The 22,968-nt window shown below is 44.4% G+C and overlaps 1 protein-coding gene and 1 long non-coding RNA gene across 2 annotated transcripts; one reads left to right on the forward strand and one right to left on the reverse strand.

Annotated features, from left to right (window-relative positions):
• Positions 1-2,810: 2,810 nt before the first annotated feature.
• Positions 2,811-3,490, reverse strand: LOC123520957. The gene is made up of 2 exons (XR_006679466.1): positions 3,389-3,490; positions 2,811-3,098 (listed from the first exon to the last, which is right to left on the reverse strand). It is a non-coding gene; the product is annotated as an uncharacterized LOC123520957 (long non-coding RNA).
• Positions 3,491-3,751: 261 nt separating this feature from the next.
• Positions 3,752-22,394, forward strand: LAMP1 (lysosomal associated membrane protein 1). The gene is made up of 9 exons (XM_004704311.2): positions 3,752-4,016; positions 10,634-10,755; positions 13,513-13,732; positions 13,859-14,017; positions 17,035-17,225; positions 18,306-18,431; positions 19,374-19,440; positions 19,526-19,696; positions 21,374-22,394. Exons 1-9 carry the CDS (start codon positions 3,962-3,964, stop codon positions 21,511-21,513), a joined length of 1,251 nt encoding a protein of 416 aa, XP_004704368.1. The 5' UTR covers positions 3,752-3,961; the 3' UTR covers positions 21,514-22,394.
• Positions 22,395-22,968: the final 574 nt, after the last annotated feature.

Below are 22,968 nucleotides of genomic sequence, written 5' to 3' on the forward strand. Positions count from 1 at the left end.
TCCTCTGTCAATGATGGTTTACCTACCACCAATCCTCACTGCACCTCATTCAAGTATTGTGCCCACGTAAGTTACCAAGCTCTCCCTCCATGTCAGATGCACCCAAGAAAATACACATCCCAATGGCCTGTATGGCCTTGAGTTTTGTTTTTGGCTTAGGATATGAAAAGGCCTTCGCAGTTAAATCATTAACTAGTAACTTAGCATTATTACCAAATTGGTGTCCTAAATTCCATTTCTCAACTCTACTAAGTAACTCTGAAGCAGATAGAGCGATCTGCTCCTTTCGCAGTATGAAAAACCTCTCTTGCCTACTACACTATTTGATTAAAAAACAAAACAAAACGGGGGAGGGGTAAAGATATAAAGCAATCATTCCGCACAAAGCACCGGGTCATCGGTTGTGTTCCTTTTCCCCCTTTAACCAGAACGAGAGATTGCTTCGCTCATAAGAGTGCGAACCATAAGTCCCCACTAAAGCACGGCTGCTGTGGGAAACAGCTGGGCAGCTCGTCAAAGCGTGGAACGTCAAGCCACCTTATGAAGCAGCAGTCTCAACCTAGGATGTACCCTTCAAAGGTGGGCTCAGGATGCGCGGCAGCTGTACACCCCTGTTCATTGCTACACTGTTTTCAATGGCCGAAATGTGGAAACGGCCTAAGCCTCTATTACAGATGAATGGCTAAACCAAGTGTGCATGCACGTGAGGGAATACTTTGTGGGCACTAAAAGGAAACTCTTCCTGACAGATGCCACACCAGGAACGAGCCTTGAAAACAGGCTAAGCGAAATAAGTCTGTCAAAAAAGACAAAGGTCGTATGATCTCATTTGTATAAAATATGCAAATATATAGACTGCTACGTTTAGGGGCTGTGAACCACAAGGTTGAAGCCAAGATGGGGCTTTCTAGTCCTGTAAACAGTTACAGGGGCAGTTACCCTGTCCTCTAGGGTACCGGCGAGTGAGTGCCTGGATCCTTAGTGGTAACCAGGAAGGGACGAGAAGGGAAAAGGGCGGAGTCTCACGTACGGGTACTGCAGTTCTGTTAAGGATATTAGTCATTTGGAAAAGGTTAATGAGAAGGGCCTTCGGAACTTGAATGTAATCCCTGCCCCTCAATTGTACATGTAGACATTGCTTTTTAAAGAGCTTCCTAATTTTAAAAAATACCACAAGCCAAGACCAAAGACAAATAACAAACTGAAAATATTCATAAAAGATGGTAATATCCTGAATGCAGATAATTAATAATCCTTACAAATTACTAAGGGAAACATGAAAATCCCAGGACAAAGACTATGAACTGTAGTTGATTAAAAAAAAGCAGTAATATTTTATTTTTAAGGAAACAACGCACAGAAATTAATGTACAAGATATTCATCACAGCTCTGTATATAATAGCAAAAAATGAACATTTTTTGTTCAGATAAAGGGGAGTTGTTATAGAAATTAAGATAAATTTGAATGTGTAAAAAAGACAAAAACAACCAACCCCTCTCCATTATCATTCTCTCCTTCATCATGTAGTATCACAGAAGTTTTGATAAGTGTCATATATATACATATATATGTACATATATATATATATAGTTCTTGCTGACAGAAACTACATTTAGTCTCTAACAAGGTTGCATCATCTACAAAAAGAGAAAAATTGAAGCGTAGTACACATTAAGCAAGGGCTCTTAGCTGTGCATGTTAGAAACTGACTAGCAAAAAAATAAGTTCCTGAAAGGACTTTGTACAGTTTACATAATTTCCCAAAAGAAGGCAGAAGAGCTTTAGAAAAACAGGAAGTACAGGGAAGAAGTCAGGACAGCTATAAAACCACTTGGAAACCAAACTGGTGATGAACTGGCCTATGCCAGCACATAACAACAAAAAGCCACAAAAAACCAAGGTGTCCTGGTGGCACAGTGGGTTAAACATTGGGCTGCTAACCACAAGGCTGGTGGTTCAAACCTATCAGCCTCTGCTCTCCAAGAGACAAGATGAGGCAGTCAGCTTCTGTAGAGTTACAGCCTCAGGACCCCTATGGAGTTCTACTCTGTCCTCTAGTCGTGCACATTGGAACGAACTGGAAGACAGTGGGTTACAAAGCATCGTGACAGGTAATAAAAGAAATCGAACCGAAGGGACTGAAGCACAATCTCCTAGAGATAGGGTAACTGTACCAGAGGAACTGAAAGTTTTGGCAAGAGCTTGGTGCCCTAAAAGGCGAAAAGGAGGCCTGCCTGGAGGATTGCCCCCTCCTCCATCAGACTGGCAATCTATGGAATGTGACCTTTATTCTGCAGACAATAGAAAAAATGAAGTGAGCAAGATTCTAGAAGCAGGGACTGATTTCTTCTGAGGTGGAATATCTGGGTTGGACGACAAGTGTTTCTCGATGTTCTTTGAACACCCACCCATTTTTATTAGCACACATACCCTCACTTTGATATATTTTTTTCTCTCTGATATGTGCTTTAGGAAAAAGTCACAGCCAGGAATCACGCACCTCTGAATGCGTTTCACTCAAGATTCGGTCCAGCATTGGGTTTTTGTCCTTTGTAATTTTTTTTTTTTAAGCTTGCTTACTTTGGAAACACATGACACAAACGTCTTCCCCGGCTTCTTGAATGTTGATGGGGTCTTCTCCCTCTTACGCATTGCTTCTATTTTTGTCTTTATACTAATATGATCTTATCCTTACCATCTTAAAGAAACGTAATATTTAATATACTTGTTCAAATATCTTCCTGCCATCTTAACCCCACCTCTACTCTGGACCATTAGAGGACAAAATGAGTTCTAAAACGAAACCACTCCAGGATTTCAAGAATTACTTCATTTCAGAGAAGGAAAAAATGTTTTAGTATCCAGCGCTTTGCGGGAATCCTCAATATTCTTAGGTAAAACTCCTCCGGTGCACTTCCAAAGACCAGGAGTGCCCACGAGATCACTGGAAAGCGAGGCAACTTTCTGATTTCAAATCCAAGCGTTTCCTTCGCGAGGGCACTGTAGAATTGAGAAACAGTTGTCTGTCGGTGTTGTAACTCAGAAACGAAACCGGCGTCCTCTTCAGCGTGGGCGGGAATCATTTCCTAAGATTTGCTTGGAAGAATAAAGCACCGTCACTCACCCTCCCACCTCCAACCCCCCGTGCCGACGCTAATTCCGCATTTACATCCAGTAACAAAATAATTCGCTGCCACTTTTATAACCGGATGGGCTTTCGTTGCGTGGATTACAAAGGAAGGAGGTTAAGAAAGCGAGAGGTGCCTCCGGGTTTTGCTCGGGACCGGATTCAATCACCCGGGGGGGTTGCCAGCCTCTCACAGCCTCCGCCTCTCCTTTCTCCGTGTCCGGCCTTCCTCTTTCCCTTCCTTTCCCTTCCCACTTACTTTCCATTTCCACTTCCCTTTTCCGTGGCACACTGGTCAGGAAAAAGCCAGGGCGCGAGCGAAAGCATGGCGCGCGCAGGGCACAGAGAAGCCCTCCGCGTCCTCCTCGGACGCCGCAGGCCTGGGGGCTGGACCACGTGTCGACGGCCGGCTCCAAACGCACCAGGCGAACCGGCCGCCGGCGCCGTCACGCAACGGCACGCAGGGCTCCCGCCGGGCCGGCGCCCGCGCGCGCGGTCTCGCGAGATGGCCGCTGCTTCGCCCCGCCCCCGGCCCCCTGGGGGCTCACGTGACAGCGTGGGGGCTGGTGGCGCTGCGGGGAATCACATGATCGGCGAAGCCGTCGGCCGGGGGCTCCTTCCTGGCCTGCGAGAGCCGCGCGACGGGAGCATCTCCGTGCGCTGGGCCGCCGCTGTCTCCGTCCCGCCCCGACCCCGGGCCTCCGGGCGCTTTGGTTCAGTCCCTGCCCCCCGACTTTAGACAGATTGCAGGGGCGCCAACCGCCAACCGCCTCGAGACCCTCCCGCGCCGCTCGGCTCCCTCCTGCACCGGCCTTCCCGGCCCCTCGCGCCCATGGCATCCCCCGGCGGAGCTCGGAGGTGGCAGCTGCCCTTGCTGCTGCTGCTCGGTAAGGCGGGGGCGAGAGGGCAGCCGCTGCGGAGCGCCGCCGCCCCGCACTCAGGGGTCGCGGCCTACGGGAGGAGGGGAAGAGTCGGTCCAGGGGCGGCAGGGCCGTCGGGGTCCCCACCAGGCGTTGTCTGGGCGGCACTTGTTCGTTGCCCTGGTGAAGTTCGGCTCCGGGCCGAGCGGGGCTCTCCCGGGGCGGCGGATCCTGTCGGGCGGCGGCTGGGCTTGCAGCGGAGGGGTGTGGGGTTTGGGGGCTGAACCTCCCCGACAGGTGGTTTGGGAGTTAGAAGTCCAAGCACCCAAAATTGGAGGAAGAAAGGGTGTGACTTGATTGCATGAGATCTTAGTTGTAGGACATGGGTCCGCTCGGTTTTAGGGTTCGTCGCTTAGTCACCGATTCGTTTTTTCTTCTTCTGGGGTTTTAAGTTCGAAACGAAACTAATAAGTGGTTGTTCTGTGGTTTGGTAGTTTCAGAATAGCTGTAGTTGCTGGTTTAATTTACTGGCAAGTTTTGCTGAGGAGGCCGGGGTGAGGCTGTGCAACCCAAGATGGCAGGAACTTTGTGTGATGTCTCAATCGGCCTGGATGGGTGACCTGAATCCAGCTCCTTTACAACGGGGATGTTACTCAGAAGGAAATACAAAGGGTGGTGCAGTGCTTCTCAGCCTCTGAAAGGGAAATGCACTTTCCCCCCTTTCAGTATTTTATTGACGTGAATGAATTTAAATTGATTATCATATTTTAAAATCGTCTTGGGAGAAAGACTCTAAAGAGTTACCGGCTCAGAAACTCACAGAAGTGCTACCCTACCTTCCTAAGAGTCGCTGTGAGTTGGAATTGACTGGAGGGCAGAGTTTGGCTTGGTAAAATCGTCTTCTTTAAAAAATGTCATGCTGTTCCCCGGCAAACACATGGAGAGGTAAAACGAGGCTTCGGACACACAATGACCGTGTTTATTTTAGTTAAATAGCATTAAAGAGCATTGTTCTCTTTGCCCAGTGGCTGTGTGCTCGCTCCTGTAAGCCAGAATAAAGAGAATCCATTAGCACGTTGGGCATGTATAGAAAGTGTAGGACTGCAGGTGCTCAGCCAATATTTTATTGAGGAATTTTGCCCTCTTTTTCTGCACTAATAAAGAGAAATGTATGCTGCCTTAAACCAGTTTTCTGTCGACTCATGGTCAGATAAGCAAGGCAAACTCACTTGTGTCTGCTTACTATTTAGTGAACAATTTAACATGGGTCTGTGGTGAAACCCATATGGAATTGTTCACTGCAGTATAGTAAATAAGTATGGGGTGGGGTGCCCAGGCCTACCGTGCTTACTGGGCATTGGGCCCTGAGAAGGGAATCTAAATTTGAAGAGAGGTAATAACTCTCTAAGAAGGTGCTTTGGGGTTGGGAGACAGAAATGCCTGCCATACTTTGGAGCCGGACTTTTGCTGTGAAAAAATGTGAAATGGCTCACTACAGACTAACAAGCACAAGTAAAGCCCTGCTTACCTTATTGAGTAACCCAGCACTGCCTACCTGGGATCATGTGGTCACCTTGTGCTTCTACTGCATCTGCGATACACTGGCTAAACCCAGCAGAAATGTATGGAGTGCCTGATCAATGTACATTCCACAATTCAAGCCCTATTGTCAGTTGAGCCTATTATTCAAAGGCAGTCCTTTTAGAATTCAGCTGCAAATGTAAGTTGGACTTACAGTCTCTTTGGTTGTTTATTATAGAGTGAAGGCTATCGTTGGATTATCTGGTACAAATTTCCACTCATGATTAAAATGTACTATCTAGTTAACAGGACCATGTACTGTACACTTTGGTGACTGTCACTAACCTCAGAGTATATATGTATATATATGTATATAGTTGCCTTTTCTTTTGAAGACGTACTTCCTTAACCCATTCTAAAGATTGTCTTGGTTCATGTGGGTTACGTGAGAGGTGAGCTGGGCAAATGATTCATTCAAGATATGTCAGATATGTTCATTTCTCTGAGGGTGAATTTTATTTATAGTAAATTCAATCACAAGGGAAGGAAACACTGTTTCTATGCCCTCCCCACCAACCCCTTTTTTTCTCCCTCTTTTTAGCTTTGGTTTTAACCAAGAGGATGCCATTAGAAAAAATACCACTTGTCATTTAAACAAAGCAATTGATATTCTGGATTTTAAAACAATATGTAAATATTTTAGTCAAACAAACTTTTGCTTTTTAATTGAATATTTTTCTCATGTGAAATGTGTGCGGCCAATATAGGAATGAATATAATTGGCAGGAGGGGAAAATTGTTCTTCACTTTAAGAAAAATTACTAAAAAAAGCATAAATGTTATGGAAATCTTTGGTATTGCCTGGCTTACATCTTGAATATTTCACTTATAATGTTGAGGTGTATTTAATTGCAGTGCCATTTCCAACTGGTGAGATAGGAGTCAATTGGTGCTAGCCCATCAGCAAAGTTTCTTAATAACTTTTTTAGTTTTTCTCTGGTTGCGTGAATAGCTGCTCATAAACTTAGCTTTTAACTCCAGTTGCAATATACCTGTTAAAGAAGGTTACATTCAACTAAAAACTTAACATTTAAAAAGGTCTTTCAAAAATTTGGATTTAGGTCTATTTAAAGTAACAGTAGTTTGCCGAATAAGTTTTCCCTAAAATGCATCTTTAAAAGAAAAAAATTCAAACTTTAAAGTACTCTTTTCTCCTACATGTTAATTAGGAATCAAAGGTTCTTTTGCTTTAGCTACTTCGTTGACGGCACAGACAAACTTGATGCTAACCAGGTCACCTCCATCCCCTTTCAAAAGGAAGATGATCCCTTGGGGAGTTTGAAAGGCTTTATGCAAAATGATGTTTGCTGCCTTGGATTGTGGGGGTTGTCAGTTATTTAGATTGAAGGCCAAATTCTTCATTAGATTTGAGGTAAAAATGTTTTGAGGCCCATAATGATGTATATAGTTAAATCATATATATATATATGATTTACAATACATGCTTTTACTCAAGCATTAATTCAATTGGCTTTTGATTTAAAAAAAAAAAAGTGTATTCCATTCCTCAATTTACAGCCCAACTTGTGCATAATATTCCAGGACTCAGTAGTAAATAATGAAGAAATGTCCAATTTTGGTTAAATCTCTTAACCAAACATATATAACAAGCATATATAACTCTCTTTGGGAATATACAAACTTTGGACCCCCCCCCCCCATTAACCCTCCTACCCCCTTTAAATCATAGGTGATTGTTTTTCTTCCGTAGTTAAGAAGGAAAATATGGATTAAAACATAAACTCTAAACAAACTAGGGTGTGATTTCCTATAAAAGTTATTTCTATAAAGAATATTATTGACTAGTTCATTCAAGTGGCAAACTCATTTCAAAAGCAAATGTCTCATAATTCAAAGCATATTCATTCATTCAAATACTTGAGAGCCAGTAGTTCAGAGAATTTATTCTGGAGCTAATAACTCTCAGGGCTTTGAATCCCAGGAGCATGTGCCTCTGAGTCAGAAGGCATAGGTCCCAGATCTGGCTCTGCCATCACTTATCAAGCTGTGCAGTCTGAGCAAGTTACACAACTTTCCTGTTTCTTAGTTCCCACATCTGTGAAAGGAATTCAAAGTAGTGTGAACCTATTAGGGTGTTATTTTACTTCAATAAATTGCCAAGTGCTTAGAGCAGTACATGGTAGGCACACGGTAAGCACATTACTCTCAAAAACTAAATTCACTGCCTTTGCCTCAGTTGCAACTCAATATGACAGGATAGAACTGCCTTTGGGGGTTTCCAAGACTTTCCGAAAACTTTGTGGGAGTAGAAACCCTTGTCTTTTCCCTGGAAGCACTGCTGGTAGTTTCAAACTGCTGACCTTGCAGTTAACAACCTACTAGCCTCCAGGGCTCCTCAGCACCTTTGTAGTGCTTGTTAAATAAGAAACTTATTCATGTATTGAAGAGTAAATGAACCTGATAGATACGATCTGTACCTGTACAGAAATTAAAGCTCTAGTAATAATACTCCAAACTCACTGCCATCCAGTCTGCTTTCGGAGACTGACTGTTTGCGGGAGTACAAAGCCCAGTCTTTCTCCCTCGGAACTGCTGCTGGTTTCGAACTGCTGACCAGGAAGATTGAGGCCCAAGGTGCAACCACTATAATGAAGTAATGTCCAGTTTTGGTAAAATCTCTTAACCAAACATATAACAAGCACACATAACTCTTTAGGAATATACATACACACACCTGGGCTCCCAATATTGTAATACTTTAGTCATACTAGCGGTTATTAAAATGTCATCTTCTACTAAAGACCTTCCATTCACTGGCTCATTGAAAACACTGAGCCATCGAAGATGGCTGTACCCTTATCTCATTTGACAGGCCCCTACACTGAAGGTTTGCTCTGTCAGCTGGTGGGAGACGCTGGTGTGGACCTAGGTCTTGAGCCGAGAAGCACAGTTAGTTCTTCCTACCGCTGCACTCGTTTTAAATTGCTAAGGAGGAGTGTTTTGACAGAATAAGCAAAAACTTCTCCTTTATTTGACCCTCACATCCAAGTGAAAAAGCGCAAGACCTTAGCAGTCTTACACAGGCCAGGGAGTTGATGTGTTCTGGTAGGGACAGCCGGAAGGTGCTTGCTTGTGTTGAGCTTGTATTACCTAGGAATTCAATGAAATCACCCTAGACATTTTAACTACTTTGAGAAGAAAACTTTTTTTACCGATTACCACTTTCATGAAATAATAAAAATAAAAATAACACATATCAATATAATTAGCATAAATACATTTTTCCTTAGAATTGATTATACAAATACTCTAGACATTTTTCTCATTGACCCAAACTGGTTTTTAGTGATAAATTTCTTAATTTAATCATTCAAAACTACTGGGCCTGGGGTGGGGGAGAGAGGGAGGGGAAAAAGAGGAGCTGATAGCAAGGGCTCAAGTCGAATGAAAATGTTTTGGAAATGTTGATGGCAACACATGTACAAATGTGCTTAAGACATTGAATGACGGATTGTTATAAGATTTGTAAGAGGCCCCCCCCCCCAATAAAATGATTAATAAAAAAGACAAACAAAACTACTGGACCTTGCAGGATAGACATGGGCCCACCTAGTGCTGCTAATGCTTATCTCTTTTTTTTAATCGTTTTATTAGGGGCTCATATAACTCTTATCACAAGCGAATGCTTATCTTAAATGTGTTTTGGTGATACTCTTTGCTTTCCTTTTATAGTTCAGCTTATGTACAAAATCACAAAAATTGTGATAGAAAAGTTAATGTGTGTTCCTAATGTAGTGCTTTGGGATCATTAAAAATTTTTAATGATTTAGAAAGTTATTCCAGTAATTCAGTGTCACCTCATTTTCTTTTTTGGGTTTTTTTTTAATCCTTTTATTGAGGGCTCATACAACTCTTATCACAAGCCATATACATCCATTGTGTAAAGCACATTTGTACATTCATTACCCTCATCATTCTCAAAACATCTTGCTCTCCACTTAGCTCATTTTCATTTACTGACCTCAAAGTATGCTTAAGTCATGTTCACACTTGCAATGCAAATTAGAACCGATCACAGCGTGTACACCTTCCTGAGAAGGGCCGGCACTAACTTGTAGCCGCCAAGACAAGTCATGGCACATGGTTTCTGCGCCAGTTAGGCTGTGCAATGTGGCTGGCACTGTGGGTTTACAAGCGAAAAAGGTACTTTTGCTTCTTTTAAAAAAAAAAAATGTCAATAAAACAAGCAACTTATACAATTAACTTCCCTACTATAGTGATGAGATTACATCTCAACCACAGGGCTCTGGGGCTAGAAAGAAGCCAGAGATGGCCCTCAAAGAATTTACTCAAAGCGAAAGTCCTTCGAGAAGTGATCACTGTAAAGTTTACCGGCCCTTGAGACCGTGCCTTCCTCTTCTGTCCCTTCATCTTAAGGCCACCGGTGGCCGCTGTACCGAGAGAGGTTGAGTGTGCCTAAGGTCACACAGGTGCAGTTCAGGTCAAATATAAGCAATCAGTAACTTTGAGGACCTTTTGATATTGAGAAAAGAGCCCAGGTATTGAGGCTATTACCTTTTTCACCACATTACCATTCCAATAATAGTAAAAACATCAAACTTTTATGTACAATCTTTTAAAGACTACGGTGAAAGATAGCACAAGCTCTTCTGTAGAACCCAGGGATTTCTGTAGAAGATAGATACTCATTTCGACTGTGATGGGCAGGGTTAAGTTATGTTTTAAAGCGCCTCCCCCCTAGGTTGTAGAGTACAATCCTGTGAGGATAGATGCTTACCGTTGACCCAGAAATCTGATAGGAGCTTTCCAGACCAGTCTTTGGAAGGAAAACATTCAATAGCTCCAGAGCAGTGTAGCAAACTGATCGGGTGGCTAGGTGACATTTTCAAAATCTTGCCCTGGATGGGGCAGAAGACTTAAGTAAGCTGGCCCGTGTCTGGGTGTCTTCTTTAGTGCTTTGAGAAGCATGGTGGAATCTTCCAATACAATTAACGATTGCTACATGCTGTGAAGGCAGCCCTGCCCAATGTCTTTTCAGAAAGGTGTTTATTTGAGTGCTCTGTCTTTCTCGGAAATGCCAGGCCTCGTGCATGGTGCATCAGCATCCGTGTTTGTGGTGAAGAATGGCAACGGGACAGCTTGCATCATGGCCGACTTCTCAGCTTCCTTCTTAGTGAACTATGAGACTAAGAATGGTTCTAAGGTAAGAAACCCCAGCGTTTTTGCTTTGAGAAAAAGAGAGAGAATGTGGGGGTGAGTGAGTGAGATTTTATGATTTAAAAATTAAATCTTTGCTAAGAAATCTCCTTTGAACATGGTTCTTTTGATGAATGCGTATCCCTTTCTAGACTCATCAATAACATGCAGTATTCCATGTGATGCAGCTGCAGTCATAATGAACAAACCAACTTGTGTTCAATTTTTTTCACTATTCTATCATGAACATTTTATAGTTATCTTTATGTAATTGTGTTTTTTATAATCACAATTTAATATATAATTAACCATTTCTGTGAGACCTGATGGTTAACCATCAGCTAACCATAATCTGTGAGGCCACACTCCTTTTGTTAGTTGGTCAAATTTTAAAATAATTGTTTATTTTTTTAAATAATTGTTTTCAATCCTCAGTGAACTCTGAATGTAAGGGAGGTATGTGTCAGAGAATTGGGTGAAAGTTTACAGAGCAAATTAATGTTTATTTGACAATTCACACATTTTGTTTCATGGCATTGATTGTAATCTCTACAATGTAATATCGCTTATCCCACTTGCAGTTTTCATCCTTTGTTTTTGCTTAACACTGGTATGCATACCTCTCATACTCTTAAGGTGCTGCTGTTCCCCTTACAGACCTGTCTATTGTTTGGCTGAAAACTGAGCCGTGGGGGTGAGTTCATTTCCAGACTTGTAGATGATGAAGGGCCATTGTCTCTTCCACTGGTCTTTATCTGACCAGTAAGCTTGGTCGTTTTTATGACTTTGGACTTTAGTCTCACAATTTTCTCCCACTCTATTCTAGACCATTTAATGCAATCCCTTAGCAGGTGGTAATGGTGATCGGAGACCATCTAGTTCTGGTCTCAGGGGCGTGAGTGAAGGCTGTTTGTGTGGTCTATTAGTCCATTGGACTATTTTCTTTTGACGCTGATTTTCATCACCCTTTTCCTCTGGACACGGAGAGACCAATAGTTGCACGTTCAAGGACCCACCACTCACAAACTTTTAACTCCTCATCTGCTACTCACCAGTGGGATATAGAACATTGTCTTTGTGGACTGTGTTAAGACAGTTGACCTTGGTGCCAGGACCCCAGATCCAGGGCCTCATTCCCTTCAGGTATTTGGTTATGTCTAACAAGTTTCCCTAACTTTACTCCCTGTATGCTCCACCACATTCATGGATATATTTGCAGCATAGGTAAATACGCATGTAGAAATGTCCTTGGTCAAACACGTGTATTATATAGATATGCATATTCTCCCTCACATACCCGTTCAACTATTCTGTTTGTCTACGCATCTATTAGTCGATCATTATTTGTTGCAGGATTGGGTGTAAAACATTTATAACCATTGTTGTCTTTATTCTTCCACTCCTTCCAAGTCTTCTGCCACCATCTTTTCTTTCTTTCCAACCTCTTTCTTATAGTATACCGTCTTCTTTTTCACCCAAGCTCACACCATCTACCCTCCAGCTCAGTGACTTGTCTTCCTTCTTCCTGACTTTTTATAGTAGTGGTCTCATACAATATTTATCCTTTGGTGGTTGACTTATTTCTGTCAGTGTGATATCTTCTAGGTTCATCCATGTTAACTCAGCGTTTTGCAGATTGATTATTGCTATTTAGCATTCATAGGGTTCCGTTGTGTGTGCGTGCCGCAGGTAATCTGTTCTTCCATTGATGGGCATTTAGGTGGTTTCTGTCTTCTTGCTATGGAATGTAGCGTTCTTGAGCTATTGAATTTACTTTGGATAAGTTATTAACAAGTTGCTGTCACTCTCACTCCAACCCCTGGTGATCCATGTATATCTGAGTAAAATTGTGCTTAGTGGAGTGTTCCCACACTGATTTTGGAGAAGGAGGCCGGCTCCCACGGTGCTTCTGGATAGATTTCAGCGTTTGGGTTAGCCAGCTGACTACATTCACCCTTTGCACCAGGAAGGACTACTAGATGAATAACTCCGCTCTAGGAAATGTATAGAAACAGCCATTTGAGTAGGGACACAAATACTGTGCTCCTTTGTTCTTGACCTTAGTTGTTTTGCTTAAACTTTGTGTGTAGATAACTTCAGTAAAGGTTTTTGCATCTTCTAGATTTCTAATAAATGGCATATATTTTTGTTTGTATTTCTCTTCATGGGCGTTTAATATATTCTAGTTAATGCATACACTTGTAAATATATTGTGCGTCATATTTTACTTCTTCTGTTGAAGTGATCATTTTCGGTACTTGCCGTATTCTGTACTCCCTGCTTGTTCTCTGACAGCAGGTGCAGAGGCCAGGCTTGCTGGACTGATGAGACCTTCCTGCAAAACACTGAATCTTGTAGTAGCCACTCAGGCCTTCCTAATGCTATTTGTAGAGTGTGGGCTCTATTAAGATAGGAGAAAACTGGATGGATTCTGTTTTCATGAAATCTTTTCAAATTCGAGACACTTGGCTAAGCATTTCTTAAATTTCTGCTTCACTCATTTGGTGTTTGGATTAAATTATGTTAGTTTCTTCCACAAATGACCATACTTACATTGTTAAATGCTTTACTGTTTCACAAAAACATGTTTTTGTCAACCCACATAGTTCTCTTTCTTTTTCAGGACTGCATTAGTATGTGACTCATAGCTTTTAAAAAAGTTCAAACATGCAATGATATAAATTAGCAAGAAAAATTTGTTTTTTAGCCAGAAAAATTTAGAATGTCTATAGGAATTGAGTGATTGTAATTATGTTTGCTCTAGGTTGCGCACTTTGACCTGCCATCAGATGCAGAAGTACTCAATAGCAGCAGCTCCTGTGGTAAAGAGAACGCTTCTGAGCCCCGTCTCATGATTGCCTTTGGAAGAGGATATAGCCTGGCACTCAATTTCACAAGGGATAAAACCCATTACAGTGTCCAGAGGCTAAGTTTTACTTATAACTTGTCAGACACACATATTTTCTCCGATGCAAGCATTGAGGGTAAGAACCAAATTAGCAAAATTGATAGTTCTAAGGTGCTGGAAAATCAAGTTGAGAATTGTCTAAAATTACTCTCACGAAGTACTGCAAGTAGTTCAAAATTCTGTTGTTGCTTTTTATATATAGGAACCCAAACTCTGGAATTCTCTACTGACATCAGAGCAGACATAGATAAAAAATACAGATGCATGAGCCGCAACCCGATGCACAAGAATAATGTGACAATCACACTCCATGATGCCACCATCCAGGCATACCTTTCACACGGCAACTTCAGCAAGGAGGGTAAGGTCCGTCTCCTGGGAGCCATTTGTCTGACTGCGGCAAATGAAAGCACTCACTCTCCTAATAGCTGTGTGCAGAAGCATCCATACAGCCAGGGACCAAGTCGGTGGCTCAAATCCTGCAGTCCCGTTTTCTTCCCTCGTTGTGAGATGGTGACCTCTGGAAGAGGGGCATGCATCTTGATTGCAAAGGGTGGAAGGGCTAAGCAATGGAAACCACCCCTGCAGTTTTCCTTGCTAGAGCCCATGAGATCAGGGTCACAGGATCTCTCTCACTTCAAGATAGTGAGCTTTACACAAAGACACAATTCTGATCTCAGTCTCAGCTCAGGCAGGCTTAGGGACAGGTGGTGAGGAAGCACCAGCCCGGCTGCCCTTTCTGATGAGTTAGTGACCCAGTACAGGGTCTGTCTTCTAAGTCAGCTGGTGAGGCAGTTATTTATTTGTCCTCGGTTCAGGTTCATCCAGAGGCTGAGAACAGGGATTCTGTGATCAGGGGTCCAAGCAACTTACTAGCTCTGTGATCTTGGAGAAGTTAAGTCACCCTTACCAAATCAATTTACTACCCTTGTGATATAAAAATAATAATCCATTTTAGAAGGTGAGTAATTGGTACAGAGGCCACATCTGACTTCTAGCTGTAAGAGGGAGGAGGAGAATCCGACTCCACACAAACCCAAGGCAGAGGGCAGGCAGGGCTCCACCCTCCCTCTTTTCCTGCCCTCCCTCCAGCCGTTTCTCCCTCTACTTCTCTGCTCGTGTGGATAATTCGATGCAATGGCCACATGGGACTCACAGACAAAACCCATAATTATGGAGGCTTGTTAGGGAGATTAGCAGGTTACCTACCGCATGTCAGGATCAGGATCGGTACAGAGCAAGGATATCATCATTGGTCTGTAGCAACACTTATCACTCAGCCAGCAACCCAGCTTGATCTTCCTTCCAGAACAGCAAGGCTGGTAAACTTCTTCCGGCTTGGTAGAAGGTTGTACTAAAATAAAAGTTCATTCTTCGTGTTGAATAAAAAAGAAAAAGGGTGGTCAGTGGTAACCAGAGGTGGGGGTACTTTCTCGCACCGAGGACCAGTTGGACTCGCTTCCCATTGCTCAGCTTGTGGGACTGGTGAAAGGGCAGACTAAATGTGAGCAAGGTGTCAAGAACCTAGCTTTATCTTATATTACTTTATTAATCATTTTATGGGGGGGTGCTTACAGATCTATGATAATCCATCATTCAATTATGTTAAGCATACTTGTACATACATCGCCATGAACATTTTCAAAACATTTCTTTCTACCTGAGCCCTTGGTATCTCCTCCCCACCCCCTGCCCCACCCGTGAATTCTTGATCAATTATATATTGTTATTTCGTGTCTTACACTGTTTGTTGTCTCCTTTCTGTAATGTGTCCCCCTGGGGGGAGAGGGGGCTATATCTCCAACCTTGTGATGGGTTCCCCCTTTTTCCCCCTTGCCCCCACTCTTACTTCTACCGTCCCCCTTCCCTCATGACACCACTACTCCACTAATGTACCTGAGCATTTTATCTGTCCTGAATTCCATGTGTCCAAAGCTCTTACCTGCGCCAATGTGTGTCCTCCGGTCTAGTGAGGTTTGTAAGGTAGAACTGGGTCGCAGTGGGGGAGGGGCGGGGAGTACTCAGGAACCAGAGGAACGAGGTGTATTTCATGGGTGCTACACTGCACCCTGGAAGAACCTAGTTTTGAGGTTGCTGGTGCCGTGCGTCTTGATTTTTAGACTCTTCATGGTCATCTGCCATAGTAGGCCTGCCTGTCTGCTGCTGTAGAAGATATTGAGCTGCCTTTCTACTTTTAGATCTGTATGTCTTAATTTTGAATATACATGTCAATCTAAAGCATTCTGAATGTGTACCAGTTAATATGAGGAGCTGAACTGACTTGTCCATAGGGGCATGGGGTGGCTAAGACAGCTAAGACGTGAGGAGCCTCCCCTGACCTCCTGCTCTACCCTCCCTCCACCCCAACCTCCCTGGACTGGACTGAGTCTCTCCTTTCAGGGTCTTCACATACTCAACACAACATGTGCTCCCCCCTTCTCCAGAAACGAGACTGCTTGCCCCAAACTACTGGTTAGCTTCTACTTACCTTTTACCTGTTTTCAATTGGGAGTTAATGCATGTATCATTCTATTGTTCAGTCATATCGAGCAGTATTGTACACTTGCTACCACAGTCCGCTTCAAAGCAGTCTTTTCCTTCCTGGACTCTGATCATCTCTCAGTGTCAACTTCAGCATCAAGTCCGCCGAGCAGCCCGCCTGGCTTTCCTCTCTCTCCTGCCCTAGAACCTCCTCAGCTTTGCGCCCTTTTATTTATAGCAGGACACTTTGTACTTATGTGTTTGTGTGGTTAATGTCTGTTTCTTTTCCTGTACTCAAGGGGCCTTTTGTCACCGTTTTCTTTTCCTCACGGATCTTTTCTAGCACAGAACACGACACACACTGAGAGCTGATGATAGCAGGTGGGATTTTCCCACCATTTTAAGTGGCTGGCTAACTAGCATGGCCTTCCTGAGCGGGCTCAAGGCATTCTTCTTGACCTCTGACATGTAAGGTGGCCATGCAGAAGCAGCAGGCCTGGATGAGAGGTAGCGTCCCCAATTGGAGTTGTCAGCTCACGGAGAGCAGTACATTAACCAGGCTTGGAAACCTCTCTCTGCAGCTCTTGTCAGTTAGTGCTGTAGGACAGTCACGTCTTGATACCCCGAGGCATCTATTTATTGTAGGTAAACGTGTTCTTTCTGTCCTCATCATTGAGGAAACTATTGGTGATGCTTTGTCTTTGAGAAAATTGAGAAAACAGGCCATTTTCTGAAGGCCTTCTCGAGAGTCTGCCAGTGTATGCATTGAGTTCAAAGAGTGATGTCAGTGTTCAGGTCAGAGCTGGGCTCTTGTTATAAGGATTGATACCTATAAGAAAGCTAGGTTTCAAATTTCCTTCCTGTGCACCCCGTGATTCACTTCCAATGTTCCTCCAGAGACTCGCTGCAAGGAAGATGAACCTTCCCCCACAATAGCACCAAGTCCAAAGCCTACAACCCCTTCGCCTTCTCCAGCGCCAGAAAACCCATCAGTGTTTAAGTACAACGTGACTGGCAGTAATGGAACTTGTCTGCTCGCCAGCATGGCCTTACAGCTGAACATCACCTATGAGAAAAAGGATAACACGGTATGTAGAGACTCTGGCCACAGCATCTTGTCTGTGTGCATCACGGAGTAGCCTGTTAGTGCAAGTCAGAATCGTGGAAGCAGTCAGACTGCAGAGACGACCATCATACTAGGATGGGTATTGCTGATCCTGGGGTAGGGCTGTCTGGCTGAGACGAAATTGGGTCAGTTTTCCTGTTGCTGCTAATAGAGGCCTTAGAAGTGGGAGAATATTATTTGTGCCCATTATAAAGATAGGTTGAAGTTCTCATGAGTTGGAGTTTATAAGGAACAATGCTATAGTTATTACAAAGCCTTTATCATCAATATGGTTATGAAGAATGCTTACGTAGCTGCTGGGTTAGCATCTATCTACACGACTGTATCATCAGCCGGTTGGTAGGAATGATGTAATGCCAGCACTTTCTCATCTGATAAAACATTGCAACAGGTTATTAGCAGTGACTGAAAATGCTCATGGTAACTACAAAAAGAAGATATTTTAAAAATCAGTTGATAGATGGGTATGCAACTTTGTGGAAGTGTGTTGTAAAGAAGAAGAACCAGTGTTCTGATTTTGTAACTAACCTGACTGGAACACAGCCCTCCCCTTCTGTTTTGATGGATCCTCTGTGGCGGGCTTCCTCTGGAGCACTGGGCGTTGAGTAGTGGGCCCACGGTCCAGTGTAGTTATCATTTGGCGCTCTTCAGAAAAAATGGACTGACACCATGGTCTGGAATGTTAAAGTTGACTAAACGCACAAGCGTGTAAGTGTTGTTTGTAGACTTTTCATTTGGAATCATCCTTCCTCCCTGACTGGCTTGTTTGCCATGGTTTTAAATGTGTGCCTTTGACGGGCTGAGAAGGAGACGGGGACCGGGCTGCTCACACAGTTGCACATCTTCCTGGACGTAGTGGGGAGGAAATGCTTTGGAACCAAGACCATTTGGCAGTAGTGGGAACATGCAGTGCTTCCCTCCGGTCTCAGTTACAGCGCACATGGTCGCAAGTTCCTGGTGTGGGGTGTGTTTATGACTTTCTGGAGTGGAGGCACCCGAGGCATAGAAACGGGTGGCTAACCTGTTTGCGTTCTGCACTCAGACTGTGACCAGAGTGGTCAACATCAACCCGAACAAGACGAGCATCAGCGGGAGCTGCTCCCCTCGGGCGGTGACGCTGGAGCTCCGAGGAGAAGATGTCCATCTGCTTGTCTTCAGCTTTGGGATGGTGAGGCCTGTGCTCTTTCACACTCAGGAGGATTTGGGTATCAGAGGGGCCTTCGTGTGGAATTCACTTTCTAGTCTTCCACCCCTCCTTTCCCCTCCGTCCGCGTACTTGATAAAAGCAAGAGACCCTGATGGCACATTGGGTTACACTTTGAGCTGCTAACTGCAAGGTCAGCAGTTTGAAACCAGCCCCTCTGTGGGAGAAAGATGAGGCTTTCTACTCCCATAAAAAGTGACAGTCCCGGAAACCCACAGGGGCAGTTCTGCTCTGACCAGAGGGTCGCGGTGAGTCGGCATGGACTCAATGACAGTGAGTGGGTATTTTTTGATGGAGCACCTAGCAAGCATTACTATATTTTTTCCTTCAGAAAGTCAAGGCTGCATGTGGGGTGGGGGTGCTGCCTGAGGTGACTGAGTCTGCGTACAGACCGTCTTGCTGGCAGTCCTAAAAGTTACAGCTTGCCTGAAGAAAAAAGAAGTCTTCCCTTCCACCCCCCCCCCCCTCTGTCCTTATTTGAAGATCTTTTTGGTCCCCTAGCTCCCCACTTTTCCTTTGTTGGCCAGTGCCGGAACAGACATACATGGCACTCAGTGTAAATACTTTGAATGTGCTGGTCATGCAGTGAGCGGCAGTTGGTTTCTTGTACTTTTAACGTCTCTAGTAATGTTTTCTGTGCTATTCAGAGACACTTGGACTTTGCTCCTTCAGCCTACTTGCTAGCAGACTTCTGCTTTGGGTTTTCAGGAGGTTCTGCAATGAGCTTTCCCAAATTGCTGCATCCTTCAGAGTTCCATGATGCTCTTTACGTGCAAACATTTTCCACATTCGTTCTAAAGCCAGCAATATGGGACAGTCAAATTTACCATCAAGTAGTTTTTCAGTCTGAGCAAAACCCCAAAAATCTGGTCCCCTGGATTCAGGATTATCTCCTTTCTCTTTAAGAATACAAGTTCCAGCCGTTTCTTCTTACAAGGAATCCAGTTAAATACCACCCTTCCTGATGCCAAAGGTAAGACTCAAAACGCAGATCAAGTGAATGCCCCTCCCCACCCAAGATTTCCCAGAATAACCAGACCGCTCTGATGCATTTGCAGAGCCCGCTTTTAAAGCTGCCAACAACTCGCTGAGAGCACTTCAAGCCGCCGTTGGGAATTCTTACAAGTGTAATGCCGAGGAAAACATTCAAGTCACAAAGGCTTTTTCAGTCAACGTTTTCAAAGTGTGGGTCCAGGCTTTCAAGGTCACAGGCGATGAGTTTGGATCTGGTAGGTCGCATTGAGGGTGGTGGTCGGAAGGGAAATGTTGAAAACTTGTCCACAGCCCAGACATTTGGTGGTTCTATTTTGACTATTTAATAGCTTCTATAGGGGTGCAGGCAGGTGGGCGGGCGTGAAGAACACCCTCTTTCTCTACAAAGGACTGCTTGCTTTTTCCTATCAGAAAATTCCGGAGCAAATTCCTATTCCTGTTTCCCTGTTTTAGAAAGATCCAACATTAAATAACAAAGATAGAACACATGACACTATTTAAGAATACTGCTATTTTAAGAAATAGTTGTGGCTCTTCCCTTTGTGAAAGTTGAATATAAAAATGTACCAGGGTGAGTCAAAAAGTATTGCTGCTGGGGGCTCCATTTATCCATGCTGGGGTTTATTCCAAGCAGAATGTATTTGGATAAGTCTCTGATTGTGGAGACCTGTTCCCTCGGTAATTCACTTGCTTTAGTGACTTTTTTTAGAGTGCCTTCCAAAAAAGTTTTTGTGCAACAAGAAAAAATGGTTTCCAGAGTCAGAGCTCATACTAAGTCCGTAACAAAAGTCAAATGAACATCTTTCCAAATCGTTGATTGTCTCCACCAAGTGTGCAGGAATGCTGCCCTCACATTAAGAGGACGACATCTTTTACATGGCTCACGTGCTTTCAGGAGGGTCGGGAAGACCTCAAAGATGGCCTTAAGACAGGGATCAGCTTAGGCGGCTAAGGCAACTGTGAAGGGCCTGGGGGATATGCAAGGGATAATCTAGGTACAATTTCTGAAAGACTATCCTGGGGCCTAATTATGAAGACATTCAAGAAAATTGAAAACTGTCTTGGTGAGAAAAAGGTCAGAAAAGCCTCACCCAAGGAATTTCCCTGTCAGGATAATGCCACCTGCTCGTTCTTCCAGGGGGTCAAGGGCTGCCCTGGGGTAGATGTCATTGGGGACCACCCTTCATCTTCCTTCCTCTGTCCAACTGCTCTAGTCCTCCCTGTTCCCCAAGTTAGAAAGCCTTGCAAAGGACCACGGTTTGGCATCCCCTGAGGGGGCCCCTAGTGCTTTTTTGGGTGCGGTGTAAATCGCAGAGGGCAGCTCCGTCCAGGGGAAGGGCAGAGTAAGGGAGCACCGCCACCAGCGCGGAGGACGGGCTCCGAAACAATAGCTTTCCGTGCTGGTGTTTTCGTATGAGGCCGCTCTCTGTGGTTATGTAACAATACTCTGACTGAGTCTTGTGTCTGTCTGATGTGCTTAGAGGCCCTGCGAGTGTGGGGCACAACTGACCGGCTGCACTGACCACCGAGTGGCAGGTGTTGGGTTTTGACTGTGGGTCCAGGTTGCTGTCAAGTTGATGGAGAGTAGAACTGCCCATGGGGTCTCCTGGGCAGAGTTCTTGACAGATCCCATGGCCAGGTCCGTCCTGGGAGTGGCTGGTGGGTTCTAGCTTTGGCTCCTTTCTGGGACCCTCACTTCCTTCATCTCATAGCCAGCCAGAAAGCCCCATCCTTCCTCTTCGGGGAGATTGTTCGTTAGAACTTGGACTCGGCTGCCTGGGTTTTGTGTTCTTTCCCCGGAGGGAGGGTGGGCAGAGGTGGGAGGAGGGCGGCATCGGCGGTTGGGTTGGTCCTATCTGTTCGGCAGACACACATGCGACCCTCCCTGCGATGCCTCTTGTTTTTCTTTTCAGTGGAGGAATGCCCGCTGGACGAGAACAACATGCTGATCCCCATCGCCGTTGGCGGCGCCCTGGCAGGACTTGTCCTCGTCGTGCTCATCGCTTACCTGGTTGGCAGGAAGAGAAGTCATGCTGGCTACCAGACAATCTAGCGCTGCCCTGGGCCTCCGCCACCGTAGACCAGCGGCACTTGCCAGAGGTCAATAGTCATTGTCCCCGAGCTTAAATTGGTATTGAGAGGGAGGCATACTTTCTTGCAAACTGTTTTCCAAGTCTGCTTTATCAAATGTGAAGTTCATCTTGCAACATTTACTATGCACAAAAAAGTAACTATTGAAATGACGGTGTTAATTTCGCTAACTTGGTTAAATATTTTGCTAACTGGTTAAATATTAATATTTACCAAAGTAGAACTCTAAGGTTAAGGGCAAGAGTGCTTTTCTATGCTGGCACTAACTCCACTCTCTCTCCTGACTCCCCGAGATCCTGGTGTCTGGTTTCTTGGTTCCTTCATTTGTGTTCAGATTTAAGCCTTCCGAAGGGAAATCTGGGACTCCACGCGTAGAACTCACGACGGTTAGCTAACTGCGGGGCTGACACGGGCAAGAAATTCAAAATCATAGAGAAAGAGACTTTCACATATTCCAAAAGCTGAAAATAGACAAAAGCTTAAATTAAGCTTTTGATGGCCAGGCCTGGCCCGTTTGGGACCGAACAATTCTGCATTCAGGCATTACAGCATTAATTGGGCGTCTCCTTGGATATTTTTGATGCTCCGCCGCTTAAGAGCTGGCACTTTTTTAAATTAAAGAAAGGGGGGAGGGGGTGTTGCTTTTATTTACTTTTTTTGTAAAGTGATTTTGGCCTTCTGTTTGAGGTTCAGGGTGACCCTATTTCTGCACTTGTGTACAGTATAGATTTCACTCTACTGATTGATCTGCTTTCAGCTTGGTTGGGGTTGTACACTTTAAGGGTCGGTTCATATGTAACGCATTGCCTGTAACAATGCTAATAAAAATTCTCTTTCTTTCTTTGTCTTGGACCCAGTCCTTTTGTCAGCAAAAAAATGAGAGCTCTTAACAAAACAGTGTTAAGTATATTCTTTAATTCTGTTTTTCCCACAAACTTTTTGAAGCCCCCTCATAAGTATATGGTGGGGAAGGGTTAAGGCTGGTCTGGGCAGAGGGATGCCTGGGTGTAGAAGGGTGGACGTGGTACCATTCTTTGGGGTGGTAGTGGGAGGAGAACATTAGCTGTCTCAGCATCAGCCTGAAATTGGCGCTCTGGCCCAGTTCTCTGTGGGCCCACATTCCTCCGTACCATGAGTCGTGTACAAGGAAGCAGGATGGAGTGAGCACGGGCTTCCCGTATTAGACATTGCAATCCAATCTCAGAGACCATCGGACCTGCTTTATTGCCCTCGGGTCAGTCATGGGGCGGATGGATGTGTCTGTAGGGTCTTACTCTTAAGGACCTCCTCCTCCGGTCTTTATAAGTTTAATGGGCCTTGCTGTGCTTCGTGAATTGAGAGTGCAATAGTCACCCGACTGGACAGAAGAGCAGGCTGCTGTTCCACAGGCTTTTCTAGGCTGCCTCATATTCCTGCT

The sequence above is a fragment of the Echinops telfairi genome, unplaced genomic scaffold (genome assembly GCF_000313985.2).
Source record: "Echinops telfairi isolate 266 unplaced genomic scaffold, ASM31398v2 ScPeMD7_7467;HRSCAF=8505_1, whole genome shotgun sequence".
In the NCBI taxonomy this organism is placed as follows: Eukaryota; Metazoa; Chordata; class Mammalia; order Afrosoricida; family Tenrecidae; genus Echinops; species Echinops telfairi.

Bases quoted from the DNA above. Each gene is read 5' to 3' on its own strand.
- LAMP1 (XM_004704311.2), top strand. From the start codon at position 3,962: ATGGCATCCCCCGGCGGAGCTCGGAGGTGGCAGCTGCCCTTGCTGCTG. The intron at 18,432-19,373 runs GTGAGGCCTGTG...TTTCTCTTTAAG, and splicing joins TTGTCTTCAGCTTTGGGATG to AATACAAGTTCCAGCCGTTT. The intron at 19,441-19,525 runs GTAAGACTCAAA...ATGCATTTGCAG, and splicing joins CACCCTTCCTGATGCCAAAG to AGCCCGCTTTTAAAGCTGCC.